Raw genomic sequence first — 21,832 nt, forward strand, 5'->3', positions numbered from 1 at the left:
TGCAGATGAATAGCATATTCTTGATGGGAAACCATGGCCTTTTGATAATGTGTTGTTCGTGATCCTTCCATATGATGGAGTTCTACAACCTAGCAAGATAAATTTTAATTATGAAACTTTTTGGCTTCAAATTCATAACTTGCCACTGGACAATTGACAAAAGAACTGGGTGTACAAATAGGTGCTTTTGTGGGTCGTGTTCTAGATGTAGATGTGGCGGAGGATGGGATTGGTTGGGGAAAATTCTTGAAGGTGAAGGTAGAGGTGCAGTTGCAAAAGGCAATTGCAAGGGGAAGAATTATAATGGTGCATGGCAAGAAGGTATGGCTCAATTTCAAATATGAAGGAACTTCCGAATATTTGTTTTAACTGTGGATGGATATTACATGGGGTGAATGGCTGTTTGAAGGGGGCTAGGAAACAGGTTCAAATAATAGTTCTAATACTCAGTTTGGTCCTTGGTTACGTGCTAAGGATAGTTACTGGCAGAGGTCTCCCTTTACCTCTACATAAGCTAGTTCCGATGGTCGCGAGGAAGTTTTAAAGGATCCAGTGATGGAAATGATGAATAGAGAAGTGGAGGGTTCTGTTGGTAGCACTACCAATGGGCGACTGTCGAAGGATTCAGGTCAGGGGCAGTTCAGGAATTTTGATGGTAGAGACAGGTATGGAACTAACGGAACGTGTGGTATTAATGTTGAAATAGGTGAATTAGGTATGTTACAGGCGGATTTAGAAGGCGACGTTAGAGAGAGTTTGAATATAGGCGAGAATGAAGGGATACAGGAGCAGTTATCGCAAGAAGTGGTTATGCGTTTTAAGGGGGATGAAGTTTTAAATGAGGAAGAAAGGAAGGGTGGGCGGGAAGCCATTACAAAGGAGATGGGCCAAGATGGGCTGGGTGACTCGGGAAGGGCCGCTATGAAGACTTGCATGGATAATGGGCCCAATACCACTTATTCATTGAAGGGTAGCTTATTCACAGAAAGTCAGTTATGTGAAGAGGAGAAACAGAAGGTATCGGAGGGACCTCTCCCAGTGCTAAACCAAAAATCTCTCAAAGGTGGCCGAAAGTGGAAGTGTAAAGCTCGTGGTCAAGGGGAAGTGTGTACTGAGGTAGTTGTTCTATCTAGTACTAAAAGACTTGCAAAGGTTTCGAATGAAGTCCATGCAATTAATGAAGATGCAAATAAGGGTAAGAGGGTTGCAAACTTGTGTTCTGATGTTATGTCTAGTGAAGCGGCGGAGGCTGGTTGACAGCCCCATCAAACATTATGAAAATATTAAGTTGGGACTGTCGGGAGCTTGGGAACTCCCAAACAGTTCAAAACCTTTGTTTACAAGTAAAGGCTAAAGGTCCTAATTTGGTTTTCTTGATGGAAACCAAGTTGGCTCAGTTGTGTGCTACAAACATTGCTAGGAAAGCTAAGTTTGAGGGTTGTGTAGTGGTGGATGCAGTGGGGAGAAGTGGGGGTTTGATGGTGATGTGGAAGCAGGAGGTTCACTTAGAGCTAGTGAATTTCTCTCAGAGGCATATCAATGTGGTTATTAAGAGTGAGGATGATGACTCGAGATGGTTGCTCACCTGTTTCTATGGGCATCCTGATACTAATCAGAGAAATGAGGCTTGGAAGCTACTGCAATCTTTTAAGCATGTGAACTTGGGATGGTGTTTAATAGGTGACTTCAATGAGGTTCTATCCGATGATGAGAAGGTGAGTGGCAGACTTAGGTGTGAAAACCATATGAGATTGTTTAGGGGGGTTATTGAGCAAGGCAATTTATTTGATTTAGGCTAAAGGGGTCAAAATAAACATGGTGTAATCGACACGAGGATGAGTCTTTTACTAAGGAAATGCTAGATAGAGCCCTGGCTAATAAACAATGGATGGATGATTTTTCTGAAATTAGAGTAGAAACTTTGATTGCTCTATGCTCAGATCACAAGCCTATCCTTCTTGAGTGTGTGCATGGGAGGGGCTATGATGTAAGAAGTCAGTTTCATTTCAAGTATGAGGCTAGTTGAAGCAAGGAAGAGGGTTGCAGTGACACAATTGAATCAGCATGGCAGAGAGGGGTTGATTTGTTGAATCACTTGGAGAGTTTGCAAATGAAACTTGAAGGATTTAGTAAAGGGCTTTAGAAATGGAGTAAAGACTTAATTAGAGAAAGAACAACAGCAATTAGAGAAAAGACTAAAGTTAAGTCAATTACAAAGGAATGAGTGTGCAGAAAACATGATGGATTTTAAAAGGCTGCAAAGTGAGTTGGGGTTTTTGTTAGACCAAGAAGATACAAGGTGAAAACAGAAGGCCAAAAAGCATTGGTTGGCACTAGGGGATAGGAACACTAAATTCTAACATGCTTGTGTTAATCAAAGAAGGAAAAAGAATTTTATTAAGGTGGTGAATGGGGAGGGTAGCCTTTTGTCAACTAAGGAGGAGATTGCAAAAGGGTTTTGGATTCATTTTTCTAAGGTCTTTCAATCCTCAAAACCCACCAGAATGTCTATTTAGCAGTGTATGTATGGAGTAGATCAGAGAATCACATTAGAAATGAGGGAGAAGTTGGATAAAGGTTTTACCAGAGAGGAAGTTGAAGCTGCCCTAGAAAAAATGTCCCCTTTCAAATCTCTTGGGCCTGATGGTTTCAGTGCAGGATTCTTTCAAGACCATTGGGGAATTGTTGGCATTGATGTGGTTCGGGCAATGCTGGAGTTTCTCATAAGTGGGGATATGCCTTGAGATTTGAATCATACCCTCATAGCTTTAGTTCCTAAAGTTAAATCTCTAAAATCGGTACATGAATTCAGACCAATCAATTTATGTAATGTGTAGTTTAAGCTAATTTCTAAAGTTTTGGCAAATAGACTAAAATTGGTGCTATCAACCATAATTTCTTGGAACCAAAGTGCTTTCATTCTTGGTAGGTTGATTACAAACAATATCATGGTAGCTTACGAAATTCTCCATAATATGCAGTCAAGGCAGAAGGGAAGGGAAGGTAGCATGGCTATCAAATTAGATATGTCTAAGGCTTATAACATAGTGGAATAGAATTTCTTGGAGGCTTTGTTAGAGAAGCTGGGTTTTGGTGGGAGGTGGATAAAGTTGTTGATGGAATGTGTAATTTGTCAGTTACTTAGTGGTAGTGAATGGGGTCCCAGGTGATATTATCTTGCTTTTAAGAGGGTTGAGACAAGGGGATCATTTATCCCTTTATCTGTTTTTGATATGTGCTGATGGGTTTAGTGTCTTGCTGCAACAAGCAGAGTTAAGGGGACTTATAAAAGGAGTTGCAGTCTCAAGGGGAGGCATAAGGATCAACCATCTTTGTTTTGCTGACGATTATGTAATTTTTTACAAATCAAAACAAAATGAATGGTTTAATATCCTTCACATTCTAAAGCAATATGAAGATGTCTCAGGACAGACCCTTAATAAACAGAAGACCTCTATTCTCTTTAGCTCAAATACTAAAGTAGCTGCAAAGGTGTTTATTTCTCAACATGATGAAGGGGTTACTTGTGACAACTACTATAAGTATTTGGGCTTACCTACTACGATAGGAAGGTCCAAGTATAATACATTCAGAGGGTTTAAAGACAAGATTTGGAAAAGAATAAACAGCTGGAAGACAATCTGCTATCCTCAGCAGGGAAGGAAATACTCATCAAGAGTGTATTGTAGGCTATTCCAGCCTATACTATAAGTGTATTTTGATTACCAAGGTCCTTACTTAAAGAAATTGAAGCCATGCTTGCAAGGTCTTGGTGGAGTCATAAAAAAGATGGGAAGTTATACACTGGAAATGTTGGGATAGGCTTGGTACAGTAAAAAGCAAGGGAGGGCTAGGCTTTCATGATCTTAACTGTTTTAATAGAGCTCTGCTTGCTAAACAAGGGTGGAGAATCATTTAGGAGCCCTCTTCTTTGGTGGCACGTATATATAAAGAAAAATATTTTAAAGGTGGTCAGCTAGTGGATGCCAAGTTAGGCTATTGTCCATCTCATATCTGGAAGAGCATATGGTCAGTCATGGATTTGGTTAAGGATGGATATATTTGGAGAGTTGGGAATGGAAAGCGTATTAGGGTTTGGAGGGACAAATGGGTGCCTAGTCCCTCTACTTATCAGATCCAGACTCCCATTAACAAGCTTGAGTCTAATGCCACAGTGGATGCTTTAATTGATGAGGAGAACAAGACCTGGAAAAAAGATGTGACTGATGCAGTTTTTAGTCCAGAAGAGGCTCACAGTATTTGCAACATTCCTATCAGTGCAAGGGGATCTGAAGATAAAATTATATGTGGTTTATCATAGAAGGAGGTTTTCTCTATGAGAAGTGCTTATTATGCTGATTTGGTGAAGAAAAAATAAATGGGTGGGGAGTCCTCAAGAGGTGTCCAGGATGAGGAATAATAGAGGAAACTGTGGAACTTAGTAGGCACAGGTAAGGTCAAACAACTAGTGTGGAAAGCTCTCAATGGCATCTTATCTACCAAAGGTAATCTGTTTAAGAAATAGATTGTGAAGAATTTAATTTGTCCAATCTGCAATAGAGAGGAGGAATCAATCATTCATATTTTATGGGGTGTCCAATAGCAGTTGATGTATGGGGGGAGGAAGGAAATCCAATTAAGAAGTGGAGAAGAAATTATGATGATTTTTCAACTTTGTAGTCTGATATAATTACTAGACTCGATTCTGATAGCTTGGACTTGATTGCAGTAGTTTTTCATCGGTTGTGGAGTAGGAGAAAGGAGTTAGTTTTTGAAAATAAATTTAGAGGTCCTACTATTGTGTTCAATTTGGCAATACAGGATCTTGAAACTTACAAACTAGCCCACTTTAAGAGTTGTAATACACCTGAAATGGTGGTGATATTTGCAGAAATGCAGATTTGGAGACCACCAGCTACATCTTGGTTTAAGATGAATGTTGATGTTGCTGCCTTTGACAAAGTATGGGAGAGGATGGAGATTGGTATTGTGATTAGAGATTAAAGGGGAGATGTGGAGGTTGTGCTTGCTGCTCCAAAGAAGTTTGTCATATCTGCTTATGTTGCTAAGAGTTATGCTTTGCTGAGAGCTATTAATTTATGTCATGAGTTGGGATTTAGGCAGGTGGTACTGGAAGGGGATGTTAAGGTTGTGGTGAATTCTATTAATGCTACCAGAGTAGATTCCTCTTGGACAGGCAAGTAATTGAAGACATCAAGATAGTTTTGTCACGACATCCAAGTTGGTTGCTCTCATTCATTGGCAGAGAAGGAAATTAAGCTACTCATGCAGTTGCAAAACTGACATTGTCTTTAGACTTTGAGCATGTATGAATGGAGGAGGGACCTGTTGAGGTTCTTCTTATCATCTCTATTAACAAATCATGTATTGTTTGAGTTCAATGAATTGGAATTTCCTTTTAAAAAAAAAAAAGTTATATTTTGCGTCTGCTTATTTAGAGCCAAAGGTATATTTTATTCAATTAAAATCATTAATTGCTTCTCAGTTTTGCCTCGCGTAATTTATTTATGATCCCTTTCTGTGACTTTCTCTTTCCTGCTCTCACTTTCTCTCACTTTCTCTTCCTTTTTCTCACTTAAAAATTTATTTTAGTTAATAGATGGATAATTTAATGTAGATAGATGAATAATTTAATGTGAAAATTTTTCTTAAATGATAAATGTAAAAAGTAAACAATTCTTTTACGTATAGTCAGGAGGTGTAGCCGCGGGGGAGTCGCCTGCCACATCAGCCAACTACATAAAAAAAAATGAAAGACAGACAAAAATAGAAAGCATTTGAAAATGGAAAATGCTAGAGCTCCCGCTGGAGCTCTAGTGTATTTTTTATATGTGTATTTTTTAATTTTTTTTATATAGATATTTTTAATAATTTTTAATATTTTTAAAAAATAAAAAAATTCATAATATTATTAAATAATACTTTCTTAATCACGAAGTAAAATAAAAAATATTTTTTTAATATTTTTTATTTTACTTCATAATTAAGAAAGTATTTTTTAATAATTTTTTTTTTTACTTCTTGATTAAGAAAGTGTTTTTAATAATATTTTATATTTATTTTATATTTTAAAAATATTAAAAAATATTAAAATAATTTATATAAAAAATAATTTAAAAAAAAACACAAACAAATACATGCTACAGCCCCCAGCGGGAGCTTCCAGCGGGAGCCCCCAGCGGGGGCTGTAGCACTATCCTTTGAAAATAGAAAATCGAAAGAAAAAAGGAAACAGATGAAAACAAGAGCTCTTCATCTTCAAAGGGAGGGGTGATCTTCATGGGTTTCGTTTTCATCCTCAAGAGAGTATTTTTGTGATCTTTGTGGGTCTCGTCTTCGTCATCATGGGTTCTGGTCTTCGTGGGTCTCATCTTCATCTTCATGGGTAGATGAGCTGCTGAGAGTAGAGCTCTTCGTGGGTAGATGACTGCATTTAGTTTTTTTCATTCTCTAATCTCTACTGTGGATACATTTGGCCGATAAAACCTATCACGGTCTTCAATAGCAGTCGGTCATGCTTTTACTTTTGGGTTTCATTTGCGATGTGCGGAAACCAAAGAGGTAGGGTCTTTCGTCTATTACTATAAGAGTGGGGCTACTATGCCGCCCCACTCTTATCGCTGGGCGTACCGCCCAGCAGTTTTTTTTTTTCTTTTTTCTTTTCATATTTTTTTGATACATTTAAATATTTTTAAAAAATAAAAAATATACCAATATACTTAAAATAACTTTTTTAATCATTAAATAAAAAAAATAAAAAATTTGACCAGCGATCAAGTAGAGCGGTCAAAGTGGGGCGACAGAATAGTTTTTCCCTTACAACAATAGTGGGGGATGGGTTGCACTGATGAAAGTGGAACTACTATGCAAGTGGGGCTTCAATCTGCTTTTAGAGTGAAATCACATAACAAACAGATATGCAAAATTTCATTGTGTCTCAGATGGGGTTTCATGTTCGTCAACTACCGAAAAATTTGAGTCCTGGAGGCAATGAGAATGGTAACAAGAGACATGATATACCACCCTCACAGCTGATTAACCCTACTTCTCTGCTTCAATACTCGCAATTTATCGGGTCCTCACCGGCTTCTGGACAATGGGGTTCACAGAATTTGAGCCTAGGGATTTCCCATTCTTGGTCTCTGTCTCAAGCTACGTTTTTTGTGCTTGATAGCTTGTTGCCCCCTTAGAGCCCTTGGCCTTATTCTGAACCTTCAACGAGCTCGCTCTTTGAACCTTCGACGAGCTTGGTGGTGAGGCAGAGCATCAAAAGAAGTGGCAAAGCATCTTCATGGGAGGGAAGATCTCGAAAACGAAGGGAGGAGGCCTTGTTCATGGTCTTTGAACGGAGGGAGAAATTGAAGGGAGGGGGAGAATTGTTTGTTGTCGTGGGAGGGAGAGGTGGAGACGAAGGGAGGGGATGTGGGTTTTGGTCTTGATATGAAACGCACAGTATTACAACAGACACAAAATGGTGCACTTCATTTTCCACATCAGCCGTGGTCCCCGCAGTTACACAACGTTTAGCTTTTTTCAAAAGTAAAATATGTGATTTTAACTAAATTTTACATTTATCTTTACCTACACCCTAGTTCTCTAGACCGCACCCTCTCAGGAGGCATGGTAGAGGCATGACATAGGCAAAGTAAATTTATACGACATCGTCGGTATGGCAGTGGCAGACCCATATAAATTAAATTGGATTATAATTGTATTTTATTATTAAAATATATAAATAAAATAATTATTTCATCATTATGTAAACAAATCAATCATTAATAAAATATTATTTTTTTAACTTCTCATAAAAAAATTAAACATATCTTAACTTATTTCATACATCTAAACATATATTAATAGGACCACAGTCTTATATAAAAGCTACTCAAATATCTTAACTCATTATTTTTCATATCTCAAACTTATTTCATATATCCAAACATATATTAATAGGATCACATTCTTATATAAAAGCTACTCAGACATCTTAACTCATTATTTTTCATATCTCAACTTATTTTATACATCCAAACATATATTAATAGGACCACATTCTTCCACAAAAGCTACTCAAACATTTTAATTCATTATTATTTATATCTCAACTTATTTCATACATCCAAATATATCTTAATAGTACCACATTCTTATACAAAAACTACTTAAACATCTTAACTTCTTTTTTTTAAGCAAGTTAACTTCATTAAACTAGAAAGATGATACATGAGGAGGGGTGAGGTTTCTTAACAAACGCCTCAAAACAATAAAAAATAGTGTAAAATGGTGAACAAGTTTATTTGAGACCACTTGATCCCTACCATTGTCCTACAATAGGACGCCGTCTTATAGAAAGACGGAAATAAGATGTTAGCAAAAAAACGAACAATAGAATCACCATTTGTGACCGTGGAACCTCCGCTGGAAGTGATAAAGGTGATAGGTGCACTTAAACATCTTAACTTATTACTATTTTAAGATATCGTTTGGATAGTTAGTTAAGATGAGATGGATTGAAATGAAAATTAAAAGTTAAATAAAATATTATTTTTTAATATTTTTATTATTTTAAAAATTAAAAATATTAAATTATTTATTATACTTTACACGTAAAAATGAAAAAATTATAATAAAATAAAATAAAATGTGATGAAATACTTTCGATTTTATTCTCGTATCTACAGTATTCTTAGCATCGGCTTCTTGACCCAGTTATCGAAAGTGAGAACCGTGTCTAACATTGATGACGACAGTGTGATGTTCCTTGTATTTATCTACAAGAGCACCACCTTTTTAGAAAAAAACATAATATTTCCAATAATATCTTCTTATTTTTCCTTTCTTCATTTGTTTTCCTTAGCCACTGCCTATTTCGTTCAGTTTGTCGTGTTATTTCTGTCACAGTCAAGACTGGCCTTTTTCCTGATGGAAATGCAAGTTGTTTCCACCCCTATTAATTGGCCATGCTTTTAGGCTTGTGATATAGGCGCAAAGGCACATTACACCAATGATCTATAAAAGTTTTTTTCTATGAGAAAACCGCTTTTCTGCTCAGCTCAAGGTAAAAAACAGAGGGTTCCTTTTAACCACACCCATTAATTTGCACATTTGAATAAAGAATTCGTGATAGTCAACTAAATAAACTGTCCCAGTTGCTGCATCTACCCTTTACAAAACCATGGGGGGAGAATTAACTATAGTCTGAACCTTGCTTATGGAAGCTGCAGTCACTCAGAGAGAGAGAGAGTTGAAAATGAGTTACCTGAAGCTTAAATGAAGTATGTCTAAGATTTTGGAGAAAGAGATAGAAGGAGTATATTTGCTTGTGGTTGAGTCAAGTGAAAGACCAGATTTTGTTAATGGGCATCAATTTCAGCAGCCAGGAAGTTTCCCCTTCTTACTTTATCTTCATTTGCTCTTGGGAGTCAGTCCCGTAATATTGCTGCTTCAGACTCTTCTGGGGTTGATTTGAGGGAGGTTGTTATAGTTAATTATCTGCCTTTTTCATCTGTTTTCTGAGATGGGACGAGTTCTTTTCAGTATTGTCCTCTATTGTAGCTTGGTGCTGCTTTTTGACCCTTCCTTTTCGCTTCCTTTATGCAGTGATTCAAGTGAGTTTTGCTCTGATACTTGTTATTAGCTCGCTCTCTCTCTCTCTCTCTCTCTCTCTGGGGTTTGAATTCCTAATTTTAGATTTTAGTGCCTCAAGTATATTAATCTAATTCTAAACTGACTTGTCATTTTTACTAATTTGATTGGTGTAGCGGCAACCTTTACCCTGAACACTACACTGGAATTTTGTCCTTACAATGGGAGCGTGTGCTGCAACTCCACTGAAGATTTACAATTACAGAAGCAATACCATGCAATGAACATTTCTGATCCTAGCTGTGCTTCTGTTGTGAAATCAATACTTTGCGCTGTAAGGAGTTCTAATAATAGTGATGATGATAATAAAATCTTTTAGGATTTCTTGTGTATGGCCGTTTGTTGTTTGCAATGTCTAATATGGTACCCTTGAAATTCTCATCCTAATTACATACTGCAACCGTATAAATGTTCTTTCCCCCATAAACCTTGGTTGTCGGTCCGAGTATTCCCATTTCATGACCAATTTATAACTTGCCATTTGTATGAACAGGAGTTGTCATTGATAATGAAGTGTTGTATAATCCCTTCTCGAGATGTTCCTTTTGTAATACCGATTTGATTTCCAGATTCACATGTTTTTTTTTTCTCTTTTTTCAGTTTTACTTCCTTGTATAAAAATTAGCATTACTTTTAGGCAAACTAGGCATAACCCTAATGCAATCTGTCAGAATAGTTAAATTTACTAAATGAAAATACTAGTTGTAATTAGGGCAGGTTTGGGGGGTGAGATGAAAATTTTGTATTTTGTTTTAGTGTTTAAAATATTATGTTTTAGTATTATTATTGTATTGGGATTTGAAAAAGTTGAATTGAGATTTGAAAAAGTTGAATTGTTTATTATATTTTGTATGGGGATTTGAAAAAAGTGTAATGATGAGATGAGATGAGAATTTTGTGTCTCATCCCACCTCCCAAGCCTGCCTAAGTTAGCATACCTTCAGACATTATGTAATAAATATAACCAAAAGATTGTCCATGTTACCATTTTGATGTTTAAATTTTTGGATAAAGAACCTTGCAAATTTTGGTTGTTACATGAGTCAATTTTTCATCTGTTGAAATGAAAAGTAATTGTGTGTTGTTTATTTGTTAACGTGGTTTATAGAGATGCGATCCATTTTCGGCTAAGCTATTTACAGTTGATTCTACACCTCGGCCAGTTCCTGTACTTTGCAACTCCACTGTTTCTGCCAATTCGTCTCAATCTAATCAAGCTGCAACTAACTTCTGCTCCAGTGTATGGGATACATGTCAAAATGTGTCTTTCTTGAATTCTCCCTTTGCCCCTTCCCTGAAAGGTCAAGTAGGAGTACCACTGGATTCCAATGCTAGCAAACTGACCCAGTATTGGCAGTCAGAAACTGATTTCTGCAATGCATTTGGCGGAGCTTCTGGTGATGGATCGGTATGTTTTGGTGGTCAACCTGTTACACTAAATAACACTGGAACTCCTAGCCCCCCACATGGTTTGTGCCTTGAGAAAATAGGGAATGGATCTTACCTCAACATGGTTGCTCATCCTGATGGGTCAAATCGAGCATTTTTCAGTAACCAACCAGGTAAGATTTGGATGGCAACTATTCCAAGACAGGGAGCGGGAGGAGCATTGGAGCTTGATGAATCAAATCCTTTTGTAGATCTAACTGATGAAGTATATTTTGATACTATATTTGGGATGATGGGTATGGCATTTCATCCAAACTTTTCACAAAATGGGAGATTCTTTGCGTCATTCACTTGTGATAAAGTTAGGTGGCAAGGATGTACAGGAAGATGTTCATGTAACTCAGATGTCAACTGTGATCCTTCAAAACTAGGTCCTGATAATGGTGCCCAACCATGCCAGCATCAAATTGTTGTTGCAGAGTATACCGTTAATGGTACCTCATCCCAGCCTTCTTTGGTATAAAGCTCTACACTCAAAAGATTTCAGTTGTTGATTAAAAACAGATGATTCTCACTGGCTCTTCATATTTTTCCAGGCAACAAGTGCCAAACCAACAGAGGTGCGAAGGATATTTACAATGGGGCTTCCATTTACGTCTCATCATGGAGGGCAGATACTCTTTGGACCTGCAGATGGGTATTTGTACATCATGACAGGAGATGGTGGTGGTAGAGGTGATCCTTACAATTTCGCTCAAAACAAGAAATCATTGCTTGGAAAGATTATGAGGCTTGACGTGAATAGCATACCCAGTGAGTATCAGCATTGAATATTTGTTTGTTTATTTTGTAATTGATTTGTGTTTCTAAAACCAGTCTGCTGCTTGTTTATATCTTTCTCCCTTCAGATATTTATATATACCCTTTTTGCTCTGATATTGATCCACTTTATGACTAAGGCCTCGTTTAGTTACACAAATCATCTCATCTCATCTCATTTCATCTTTACAACTTTCTCAAACTCTCACACAAAATACAATAAACAATTCAACTTTTTCAAATCTCAAAACAAAAATAATATTAAAAAATATATATTTTAACAATATTTTATTTAACTTTCATCTTTTCTCATCTGTGTAACCAAACGAGGCCTAAGAAATCAATGATCCCTCCAAATTTGTTTGTCCTTCCTATGAACTAGAAGTACGGTTGTAAAAGACCTGTCTGCTCTCATGCCATCATGTCAATCAATTAGAAAGGGGGAGGATATAGAAAGAAATATTTGAAATATGGAAATAAAACTACGTGTGGTGATTGTATTAGTGGCGTTTTCCTTTCTTCATGAAGTAGCATGAATAAGGAGCTGGTTTACTTGCATAATTCTTGTAGTTCCTAGTTTTTTTTCTCACCCAATCCTTGTAATTTGTCTTTCCAGGTACAGAAGAAATTGATAAACTTGGTCTTTGGGGAAACTATTCTATCCCCAATGGTAATCCTTATAAGGAAGATACAGGATTGCAGCCTGAAATATGGGCTTATGGATTAAGAAATCCTTGGCGCTGTAGTTTTGATTCAGAAAGGCCTTCCTACTTCATGTGTGGAGATGTTGGGGAGGTTTGAGATATTTCTATCTTTCAATACTCTTTGATGGAAATTTATTGTGCTACTGTTGTTGACCTGAATGGCCTGTTAAGTGAACCAAAAGTGCCTCCATTTCAAGAGTATTTTTCCCCCAACTATCCTCGGAAGCCCTGAAAAGAAAACAGACTAAAATTCTTCCATGTTCAGCTATATGTTGTATAACAATCATTCCTCAGTTAATCTTGTAAGAAACATAACAAACGATTGCATCTTTTGGAGACCTCTTTAGATTATTCTTGTCACTCAAAATATTAAAAGCTCTTTTTACCGGAGTTAATTTGATCAATATGCAATAAAGAAACTATTGCAGTCCAGGAAAAGTAGCTTACGTATAGAAAAAAGGAAAAGTAGCTTACGTATAGAAAATCCCTTGCTCGACCTTTCATGCTACCAGTTGAAATTTGCTAATTCCCTCCTCCCCCTTGCTCCCCATACACGGTACACACAAAAAAGGAAAAAGGACTGCAGTAACTCTGAGAAGAAATGGACAGCTTCTAATTCCAAATTCAATATCGTCCATTATTCGAGTTAGCATCTGGTAGGCTTTTCAACTTAAAATCTAGGAATAGGGGTGAAACGATTGAAGAAAATTTTCAGTTTTACAAAGCATCTGGTAGGCTTTCTTCACAAGAAAAATGGTTGTAACTGGCCTTTTCTGAAAAATACTTTGATTTATTTCAGTACGAGCTGAACATATCTTGACTACCTCGAGTAGATTACTTACTGCCTTGGATTAAATAGCTTGGTCTTGTTTATCACTGACTTCAAATGATGAAGATCTCAACCAATTCTTACCTTTTTTGAATCCTCCTCTACTGGGTGTTTCGGAGCTCATTAAATTTGTGATAAGTTGTGTTCTAGCCAGATGAACCCATCTATTGTGTATAGTCTTAAGGGCATTTCAGATTTCAAGGACCTCCATTTTATTTCTGCTAAGGTGGTTATGCCTATGCATCATTGTTTAGTTCTTAATTTCCCAGTATCTTTGTTTAATGTTTAATTTGCCGGTTCAAAAGCCTGAATGTACCGCTAGTTTCTGAACAACACATGATATTTTCTTTTTCCTACAGAATACATATGAAGAGGTGGATATCATCACCAAGAATGGAAACTATGGCTGGCGTGTTTATGAGGGCCCAAATTCATTCTCTCCTCCTGATTCACCTAGCAGAAATACGTCTCCAAATTCCATAAGCCCAATTCTTCCAGTGATGGGATACTACCATTCTGATGTAAATAAGAAGGAAGGATCTGCATCAATCACAGCAGGCTATTTCTATCGGTCTATGTCTGATCCTTGCATGTATGGAAGGTAATGTTTTTTTGATAAGTAGCATGTATGGAAGGTAATTAAGCTTTGCTTATCTTTGTACTACAGTGGATGAGACTTTAGTCATTCTTTCTAGACATGACAAGTTGAAGAGCCTCTAAAGAGTGATGACATTGTCTAGAAGGAAACAAAATCTATGATTACCAACCATCAAAGATTTTTCTTGGGACTACCATGATGACCTTGGCAATAATCTTGTTACTTGCTAACAACTCGCTTGATCTCAATTTCCAGGTACTTGTATGCAGATCTGTATGCAACTGCCCTATGGGCTGGCACTGAGACTCCAGAAAACAGTGGCAACTTTACCACTAATAAAATTCCTTTCAGTTGTGCAGCAGACTCTCCTATACCTTGCAGCTCCATTCATGGAAGCTCTCTTCCAACTTTGGGTTATATTTACTCATTCGGTGAAGACAACAGCAAGGATATTTTTATCCTTGCTAGCAGTGGCGTTTACAGAGTTGTTAGTCCTAGTCGTTGTAATTACACTTGCTCAAAGGAAAATGTCACTGTTGTCGTAAGCCCAGGTCCTTCTCCCTCTAAATCTCACGCTAGCCATTTGAGTGACCCCTATAACAGTTTAGTGCTCATGTTCTCAACTTTGTTGTTGCTTTTGCTGGGTTTCCTTTAGTCTATTGCAACATCTTCACATGTAGAAGGAGGGAGAGTTTTATTGCAATGGCATGAGTTTGTACCATGGGGGCCTTTTTCTTACTCTTTCCTTTGTGCAAGAAGACTAATCAAATAAATTTATGCTGTTTTTAGATTTTCACGATCTTGTGTGTCGGGTTTTCTTGCATATTTGAATCTTTATATCTCAATTGCAGAAGTGCAATGTCAAGTGGATCTATGTTGTTAGGGAAGTTTGGATAATGAGTTGAGTTGAGATGAGATGAGAATTGAAAATTGAGTAAAATATTATTATAATATAATTTTCTAATATTATTTTTGGTTTGTGATATGAAAAAATTAAATTGTTTATTATATTTGTTTGAAATTTTGAGAAAGTTGTAATGATAAGATGAGTTGAGATAATTTTTTAATCCAAACAATACTTAGTGCTATTGGAACAAGAGTATTCGAGTTGGAATATAAATAAGTCTTTTTTAAAAATATATATATTTTTAAAAAAATTATGTAAAAAGGTTACAAATTCTACGATAAATCTTAACAATTCTATTATTCAAACAAATATTTTTGATAAAAAAAATTCCTATTATATTTCTAATAAAAGTTAACTTATAAAATTTTAAACTTAAAAATTAGATAGAAATTTAAAATTAAAAAAAAAAAAAACTAATACATAATACAATTACAATGTGTAAATCTCTTATTTTCTTTTTCAGTCCAATTTTTCAATGTATATATTTATATATTAATACATAGATAAATGGATAAATCATGAGTTCTAATTGGATCATAGATGATTATTAAATTTAAGTTATGACTATATTATAGTGCATTTATAAGTGTATTTTTGCATATGGGATAAGTATAACTTCAGAAAAAAACTCTATTCCAAGCCGGCGTATAAAGCTTATCTAATAAAGTATTTACATGTCATAATTTGATTTGAAAGTTAAATTTTAAAATCCGAACTTTACAAAATTAAATCTTATAATTTAAGTGATATGGAGCAGACTTAATAATAGAATAACTTATAACTTTAGCATATAAGATATAGAAAATTATAATTACAAACCGATCTAAATGACACATTTTTTATGTCGCTGACATAGCATAATTTGATTGACAAAAAAATTTAAAATTAAATTCTATTGCAAATCATGATGTGTTAATAATATAAAAAATATATGTTCACTTTGATTTAGAGCATCAGTACCGAGCTGGCTATATATATATATATATATTATATATATATATATGGAAAATGCTAGTGAAGTTCTTGAAACTTACCGTTTATATATTTTAATTTTTTTTTACTTAATGATTAAAAAGTGATTATTAATGAAATTATATATATTTTTATTTTTTTTAATAATTAAGAATGTTAAAACAACACTTGAAAGAAAATTAAAAGAAAAAAAAAAATTTATAACTAACGATACTCTCAGTGGTAAACGCTGGATGGCCCGCTAGCAACATCCATATCTACTCTATTATAATAAGTAGCTATCTAACTGTGAATAGTAACTTTTGTTGTTTTTTCATTAATTTTTTTTTTTCGTTAAGTCATATTTTACCAAAAGGCTCTTAAAACCCTTAACCATTTGACGTATAGCTCCCTTATAGAATTTAATGAAATATCATGTTTTACTAAAATGTCCTTAAAATCATTGATCATTTGACGTGTAGCGCAGGTATAGAATTTAATGAATGATCATATTTTACCAAAAGACCCTTAATAGTCCCGTGGCACACATGAATAAACGTCTATTTTTTATGTCCTTTTTGTTATGACAGTGTACTCATTTTCCTTTCTTTTTGTTTCAATTTTTTTAAATAAAAAATTAATAATATTTTATTATTATATAGAGAGTAAATAGATAATTGAATATGGATGCAGATCAAAGCTCATACTTTGCTGAAGTTTAGATTTTTTTAATCTTTATTTTTTGTCTTTCTTTAAACTTGTATTTTATTTTTCTAGACAAATAAGTTACTGACTTTTTCATTTTTTTTTATTTAAATCATTATGTCAGGTGCACCCCGAGACTAACGTATCTAGAGACATTCCCTAGTGTATATATATATATGAGTAATTATATACATAAAACACATTTCACAACACATTTCAAAATATATGTTTAAAAGTGAGGATATTTTTGTAAAGTAATGTATTTTTATAAAGTATTTCCTAAATTAACTTTTATTTTAAAATATAATTGAATAATGTATTGTAAAAAATGACATGTATTCATCATTTTTCCTATACTTGGCCATAGACAATATTCTAAAGTTGTCGTCAAGTTCGGCAGGCCAAATATTTTCCTCAAATATATTATTCATCGGCGCCAGAAGCTCCCTCCCTTTTCATTGTCCCCTTCTATTCACTCTACAAGATACAGCTGCCATTTCTGAACGATTGAAAGGGTTAAAAATCACTGGAGTTTCTGGTTGCTTGAAAGGAGAAACAAAGAAATTACTGGAAATTGTCTCTCTAGTTGGGTCTGTTCTCTCTCTCTCTTCACATCCTTACCCTTTTTTTTTCCTCATACAGATTGACACATTTTTTACACAGCTGCCAAATTTGTTTTACAGATTGACACTTTCTTTTTACACCGCTACAGACTGAAATCACTGGAACGGTTTTTTTCACAACTCCCAACTTTTTTTATTTCATTTTTTTTTTCTCTAGTTGAGTCGTGAAAGGGCCTAGTGAGAAACAAAAACTTGGTTACGGGAACCGAAGGTTAGGTCGACTACTTACTTTAGTAATTTGAATTTGTTTTGTTTTCTATCTACTTGTGCAGTGTGTTGGTTGCAATCTCTATATTTTTGAGTTTGAATGGAATAAAAGAATCTGCTAATATTTTCATTTGCTTGTTTGCCTGCCAATTGTTTGTGAATATTACCCAAACATATGTCATGTTATGGCTAATTTCCAAAAGGTAGATAACTAGCTACACGTAGGATATATCCTTTGAAAGACTGCTGTGAAGCATGCAGGGTTGCAACACCGACAAAACTAATTAATATTTGGGGATTGAATATAGATTTTAATTGACTGCAAGTTAATTCGTTGCTAAATTGCTCCTCTTTCAATAATGACATGATATTTTCCATTCCTTTTCGATCCAGTGCTTAGATTCAATAATTTGATTTCAAAGCCAATAAAGCATGATATCAGCTGAGCAGTAGCTAGCTAGTCACTTGAATTCAATGAAAAAGAGAGGGAAAATCTTTTTTGACATAATTGGCCTGGGACCGTTGGAAAATCAAAGAGGAAAAAAAAAGGCATTCTATAATAATATCTCATATCAAGATCTAAAAATTTTTTGCACTTAGAGATTTGTTATCATATTGTTATTGATACAAGGATTCATATTGTTAGTGTATAGAAATAAATTTCTCATCTCTAAATAGGAATGGATTCAAGAACTCACCAAGATGCCTACGTCACAAATCTTTTCAATGACAATGACTATTTCATTCAAACTACAAATGAGATAAATGAACACCAAGTGTCTCAACCTCAAGTTGAGGTTATTGAGGTTGAACTTATTGGACAAAAATCACAATGAGGTTCAAACTTTAGTGTGGAGGAAGATTTGATGCTTGTGGAGGGATGACTTGAAGTTTCCTTAGATGCAGTGTAAGGAAAAGATGAGGATTTACATGCAACATCTACAAATTTAGATCGACCAATAGGCTGTAAAGTTGAGAAAGATAAGCAAAAGAGAAAGAAAAAATAGATTTAGATTATCTCATAATACTAAATGAGATGAAGATAGAAAGAATAGGATAAAACGTTTTGAAGAAGCACGTGATCATAACAAACAAATGCTTTGTCTTAAGCAAAAGGAATTGCGTATTCAGAAAGAGAAGATGCTAGTTGAGCAGGAGAAAGTACGAAATGAAAAAAAGAAAGAAGGAATTATGATGATTAATACAAGTGTCATGTCTCAAATGCTACAAGAATATTATCTTCAACGACAAATGGAAATCCTTGCAAGTCGTGCTAGGAGAAACTAGTATATTTTGGAATGTATTTTAGGTTAATTGTCATGTATTTTAGGTGCTAGTTGTTTGTTGGCTTGTTTTTCTTATGGAGCAACTTTTATTTGATGTTTTGAGCCATACATTTTATTTAATGTTTTGAACCATACATTTACTGTGGTTTTGAATAATTGACCATTGCACGATTTGGGTAAATAAAAAAAAAAAGACATACTACATTATTTTGCATGAAAGAAATGGTTACACATTCTTCTAAACAAAAAGACAAGGAAATGATAGTGTAAAGAAAAAATAAAATATTAATATAATCATACATGATAAAAATGTTATGTTGCGCTATATAGTTGCCATAAGTAGTCGACGAGGTCTGCTTGGTTGATAATGGATATTCCTATCTCTAATATGACCATATGACCATGGCATTGAATGGACTCACTAAAGTCAGTCGTAGGGTTGGGTGACACTTGCTCATATGTGCTTTATGCCAATTGTTCATATTTGAACTCTTTAGATTCATTGTCAGTCTGTTCATCGTCAATGATCATATTATGTAAAATTATGTATGCCATCATAATATAATTCAGCGTTTCAATGTGAAAAAATCGCACAGGTTCACAAAGTATAGCAAATTGTGTTTGAAGCACACCAAAAACACGCTCCACATTCTTCCTTATGGACTCTTGGGCTGCATCAAAGTATTTTTTATTATTTCCTTTGGGAGTTGAAATAGTTTTAACAAATGTTACCCATTGTTGATATATACTATTAGCAAGAGAGTACTTCATTGCATAGTTATGACCATTAATTGTGTAATTGACAGTCGAAGTATGCCTTTGAGTAAGGTCAGAAAATATAAATGATCTATCAAACATATTTATATCATTATAAGACCTAGGTAATTAAAAAAAAAAGTGTCAAATCCATAGATCGAAAGAAGTCACTGCTTCTAAAATATTTGTTGGCTCGTGGATATGACCAGAATACATACCATGTCAAGCAGTTGGGTAGTTTTTTCACTTCCAATGCATGTAACCGATGCTCCTTAACATACTTGAAAACCCATGTTTCTCACCAACTGTGAGCAATCTAGTAGTGTCATCACTGTTGGGTTTCTTTAAGTACTATTCAAAAAAAAAATTGAAGCAATTGCTTTAACAAAAAAATGTAGGCTTTTTAATGCGTTAGTCTCCCCAATCCATCCATAAAATCAATCATGACACCATATGAAAGCATCTTAAAGCAGCTGTTATCTATAGAAGGAAAGAAAAATCAAGTCTACTAGAACCTTTTTTTTTTTTTTTTGATAAAATAAGGTTTATGGGCTTTTCCTGTAGACTGGATACAAAAAAAAAGAGAACGACTCATTCGAAATCTCATTCGAAAGTATTTGTGAGGATAGATTGGCAGATCAATAAAATTGTCATGAAAAGATTTTGGTAGGCTTGCAATCTATCACGCTTGATGAATCTACGTGATTTTTTAGAACAAGCACACGAGCTTGATCATTTTTCTTCCATAACAAGTTGTTTCGTTATCTCAGATTCTTCATAAGAATCTAAACCGAGAAGTACCATTTTTCGAAAAAGTGAACGACCCATTAGGAGAAAATGAAAAAATTATTTTATAAATAAACTTGAGTTTAAGTGAATAAAATTGTTGAGTGAATGTTTTGTTTTATAGTGAAAGAATATAACCTTTGGAAAATATATCCGTTGAGAAAATATATCTGTTGGAAGAATAAGACTGTTGGAAGAGTATGACCGTTGGAAAATTATGACCACTACAAAATTATGTTTGTTGAAATAATATGAACGTTAGAAAATTATATTTTAATGTGCATATTTTTAATAAGAAATAAATATTCCAATTATCATTTGAATTAAATAATATAAATAAAAATTAAAATATCTAAAATAGATATTTTAATACAATGGAGATAGATTCTTAGTGTTATTTGATGTCAATAAAAAGTGCATTAGTAGTGGCCTAGCTATTCTTTAGCCAAAATTTGAGTCTTGACTAGTAAGTTCACTTTTTCTGATTTAGCTAGTCATTTTTCAACAACACTAAATAACAAACTCTCTAAATATTTTATTATTCCATTTAAATATCTATTTGTAATTTTCATTTATTTTAATTCTAATGAAAATTTCCTTATTAAAAAAATACATTAATTTTTTAATGTTCATATTATTTTAACAGATATAATTTTTTAACGATCTTATTTTTTCAGTGATCATATAAAAGTCATGGCTCAAAACTAAAGTCTGAATTTGTCATAACATAAACACTTTGGCTTCTATGTATTCACCTAAAATAAAGATGTCTCTGGGCTTCTAATTGGTTTTTTTTAATGTTAACTTGAATAATTAGTTTTTGCATAAAAATGTGTATGAGTAATGATATATACATAATAGATTGTACAACACATTGCACAATAATATTATAAAATAAATGTATTTTTGTAAAATAATATGACTTTTATAAGATATTTTATAAAAATACATTTAATTTAAAACATAATTGTATAAAGTGTTGTGAAAAATGTTAGATATAAATCATTTTCTAATGTGTATACTCAGCTCCACCACCACGTGTAGCTCACAAATTATACTGTCTGAGTATCATAAAGCAAAAACTCTACTGCACAACGTGTATACTACAAGTATTAACAAAAAAAAAAAAAAAAAAAAGCCAACCAACCATGATTGTATTAACAAATCATAGTACTCATTATATGTTTAGAAAATATTATATCATCATATCATCGTATCTTACTCTTATTCGGCTATAATGAAGTGGCATTATCCATCAACTTTTGAATTTATATATATATATATATACACACACACACACATAAGTTATACATATATAATTATGTGACAATTGATAAATATAACATAAAATACTTAATATTATATCATATAATACACAACTAACTAGATTTATAAAATAATTAGATATATTATATAGCTTGCAATAAATATAAATTAATAATGCGATACTAAACATATATAACTAATTATATGACATGTGCAATACATGCTTTGATAACCTAACTAAATATATTATATAAGGTAAACTATTAATTAATTAATTAATAATAGATAACTAAATGTATAAATAACAAATTATAGATTATAGATTTTTCCGCGAGCTTAA

General features: G+C 34.0%; 1 protein-coding gene across 1 annotated transcript; it reads left to right on the forward strand.

Annotated features, from left to right (window-relative positions):
• Window positions 1-9,044: 9,044 nt before the first annotated feature.
• On the forward strand, window positions 9,045-14,801 carry LOC108990150 (HIPL1 protein-like). The gene is made up of 7 exons (XM_035694175.1): window positions 9,045-9,629; window positions 9,783-9,940; window positions 10,775-11,572; window positions 11,652-11,868; window positions 12,491-12,669; window positions 13,767-14,008; window positions 14,261-14,801. The coding sequence occupies exons 1-7, from the start codon at window positions 9,539-9,541 to the stop codon at window positions 14,658-14,660; spliced, it is 2,085 nt and encodes a 694-aa protein (XP_035550068.1). The 5' UTR covers window positions 9,045-9,538; the 3' UTR covers window positions 14,661-14,801.
• Window positions 14,802-21,832: the final 7,031 nt, after the last annotated feature.

The sequence above is a fragment of the Juglans regia genome, chromosome 9 (genome assembly GCF_001411555.2).
Source record: "Juglans regia cultivar Chandler chromosome 9, Walnut 2.0, whole genome shotgun sequence".
NCBI classification, from domain to species: Eukaryota; Viridiplantae; Streptophyta; class Magnoliopsida; order Fagales; family Juglandaceae; genus Juglans; species Juglans regia.

Coding starts and splice junctions, on each gene's coding strand:
- LOC108990150 (XM_035694175.1), top strand. CDS start 9,539: ATGGGACGAGTTCTTTTCAGTATTGTCCTCTATTGTAGCTTGGTGCTG. Junction 9,941..10,774: donor TGAAATCAATACTTTGCGCT/GTAAGGAGTTCT, acceptor CGTGGTTTATAG/AGATGCGATCCATTTTCGGC. Junction 11,869..12,490: donor TGACGTGAATAGCATACCCA/GTGAGTATCAGC, acceptor TTGTCTTTCCAG/GTACAGAAGAAATTGATAAA.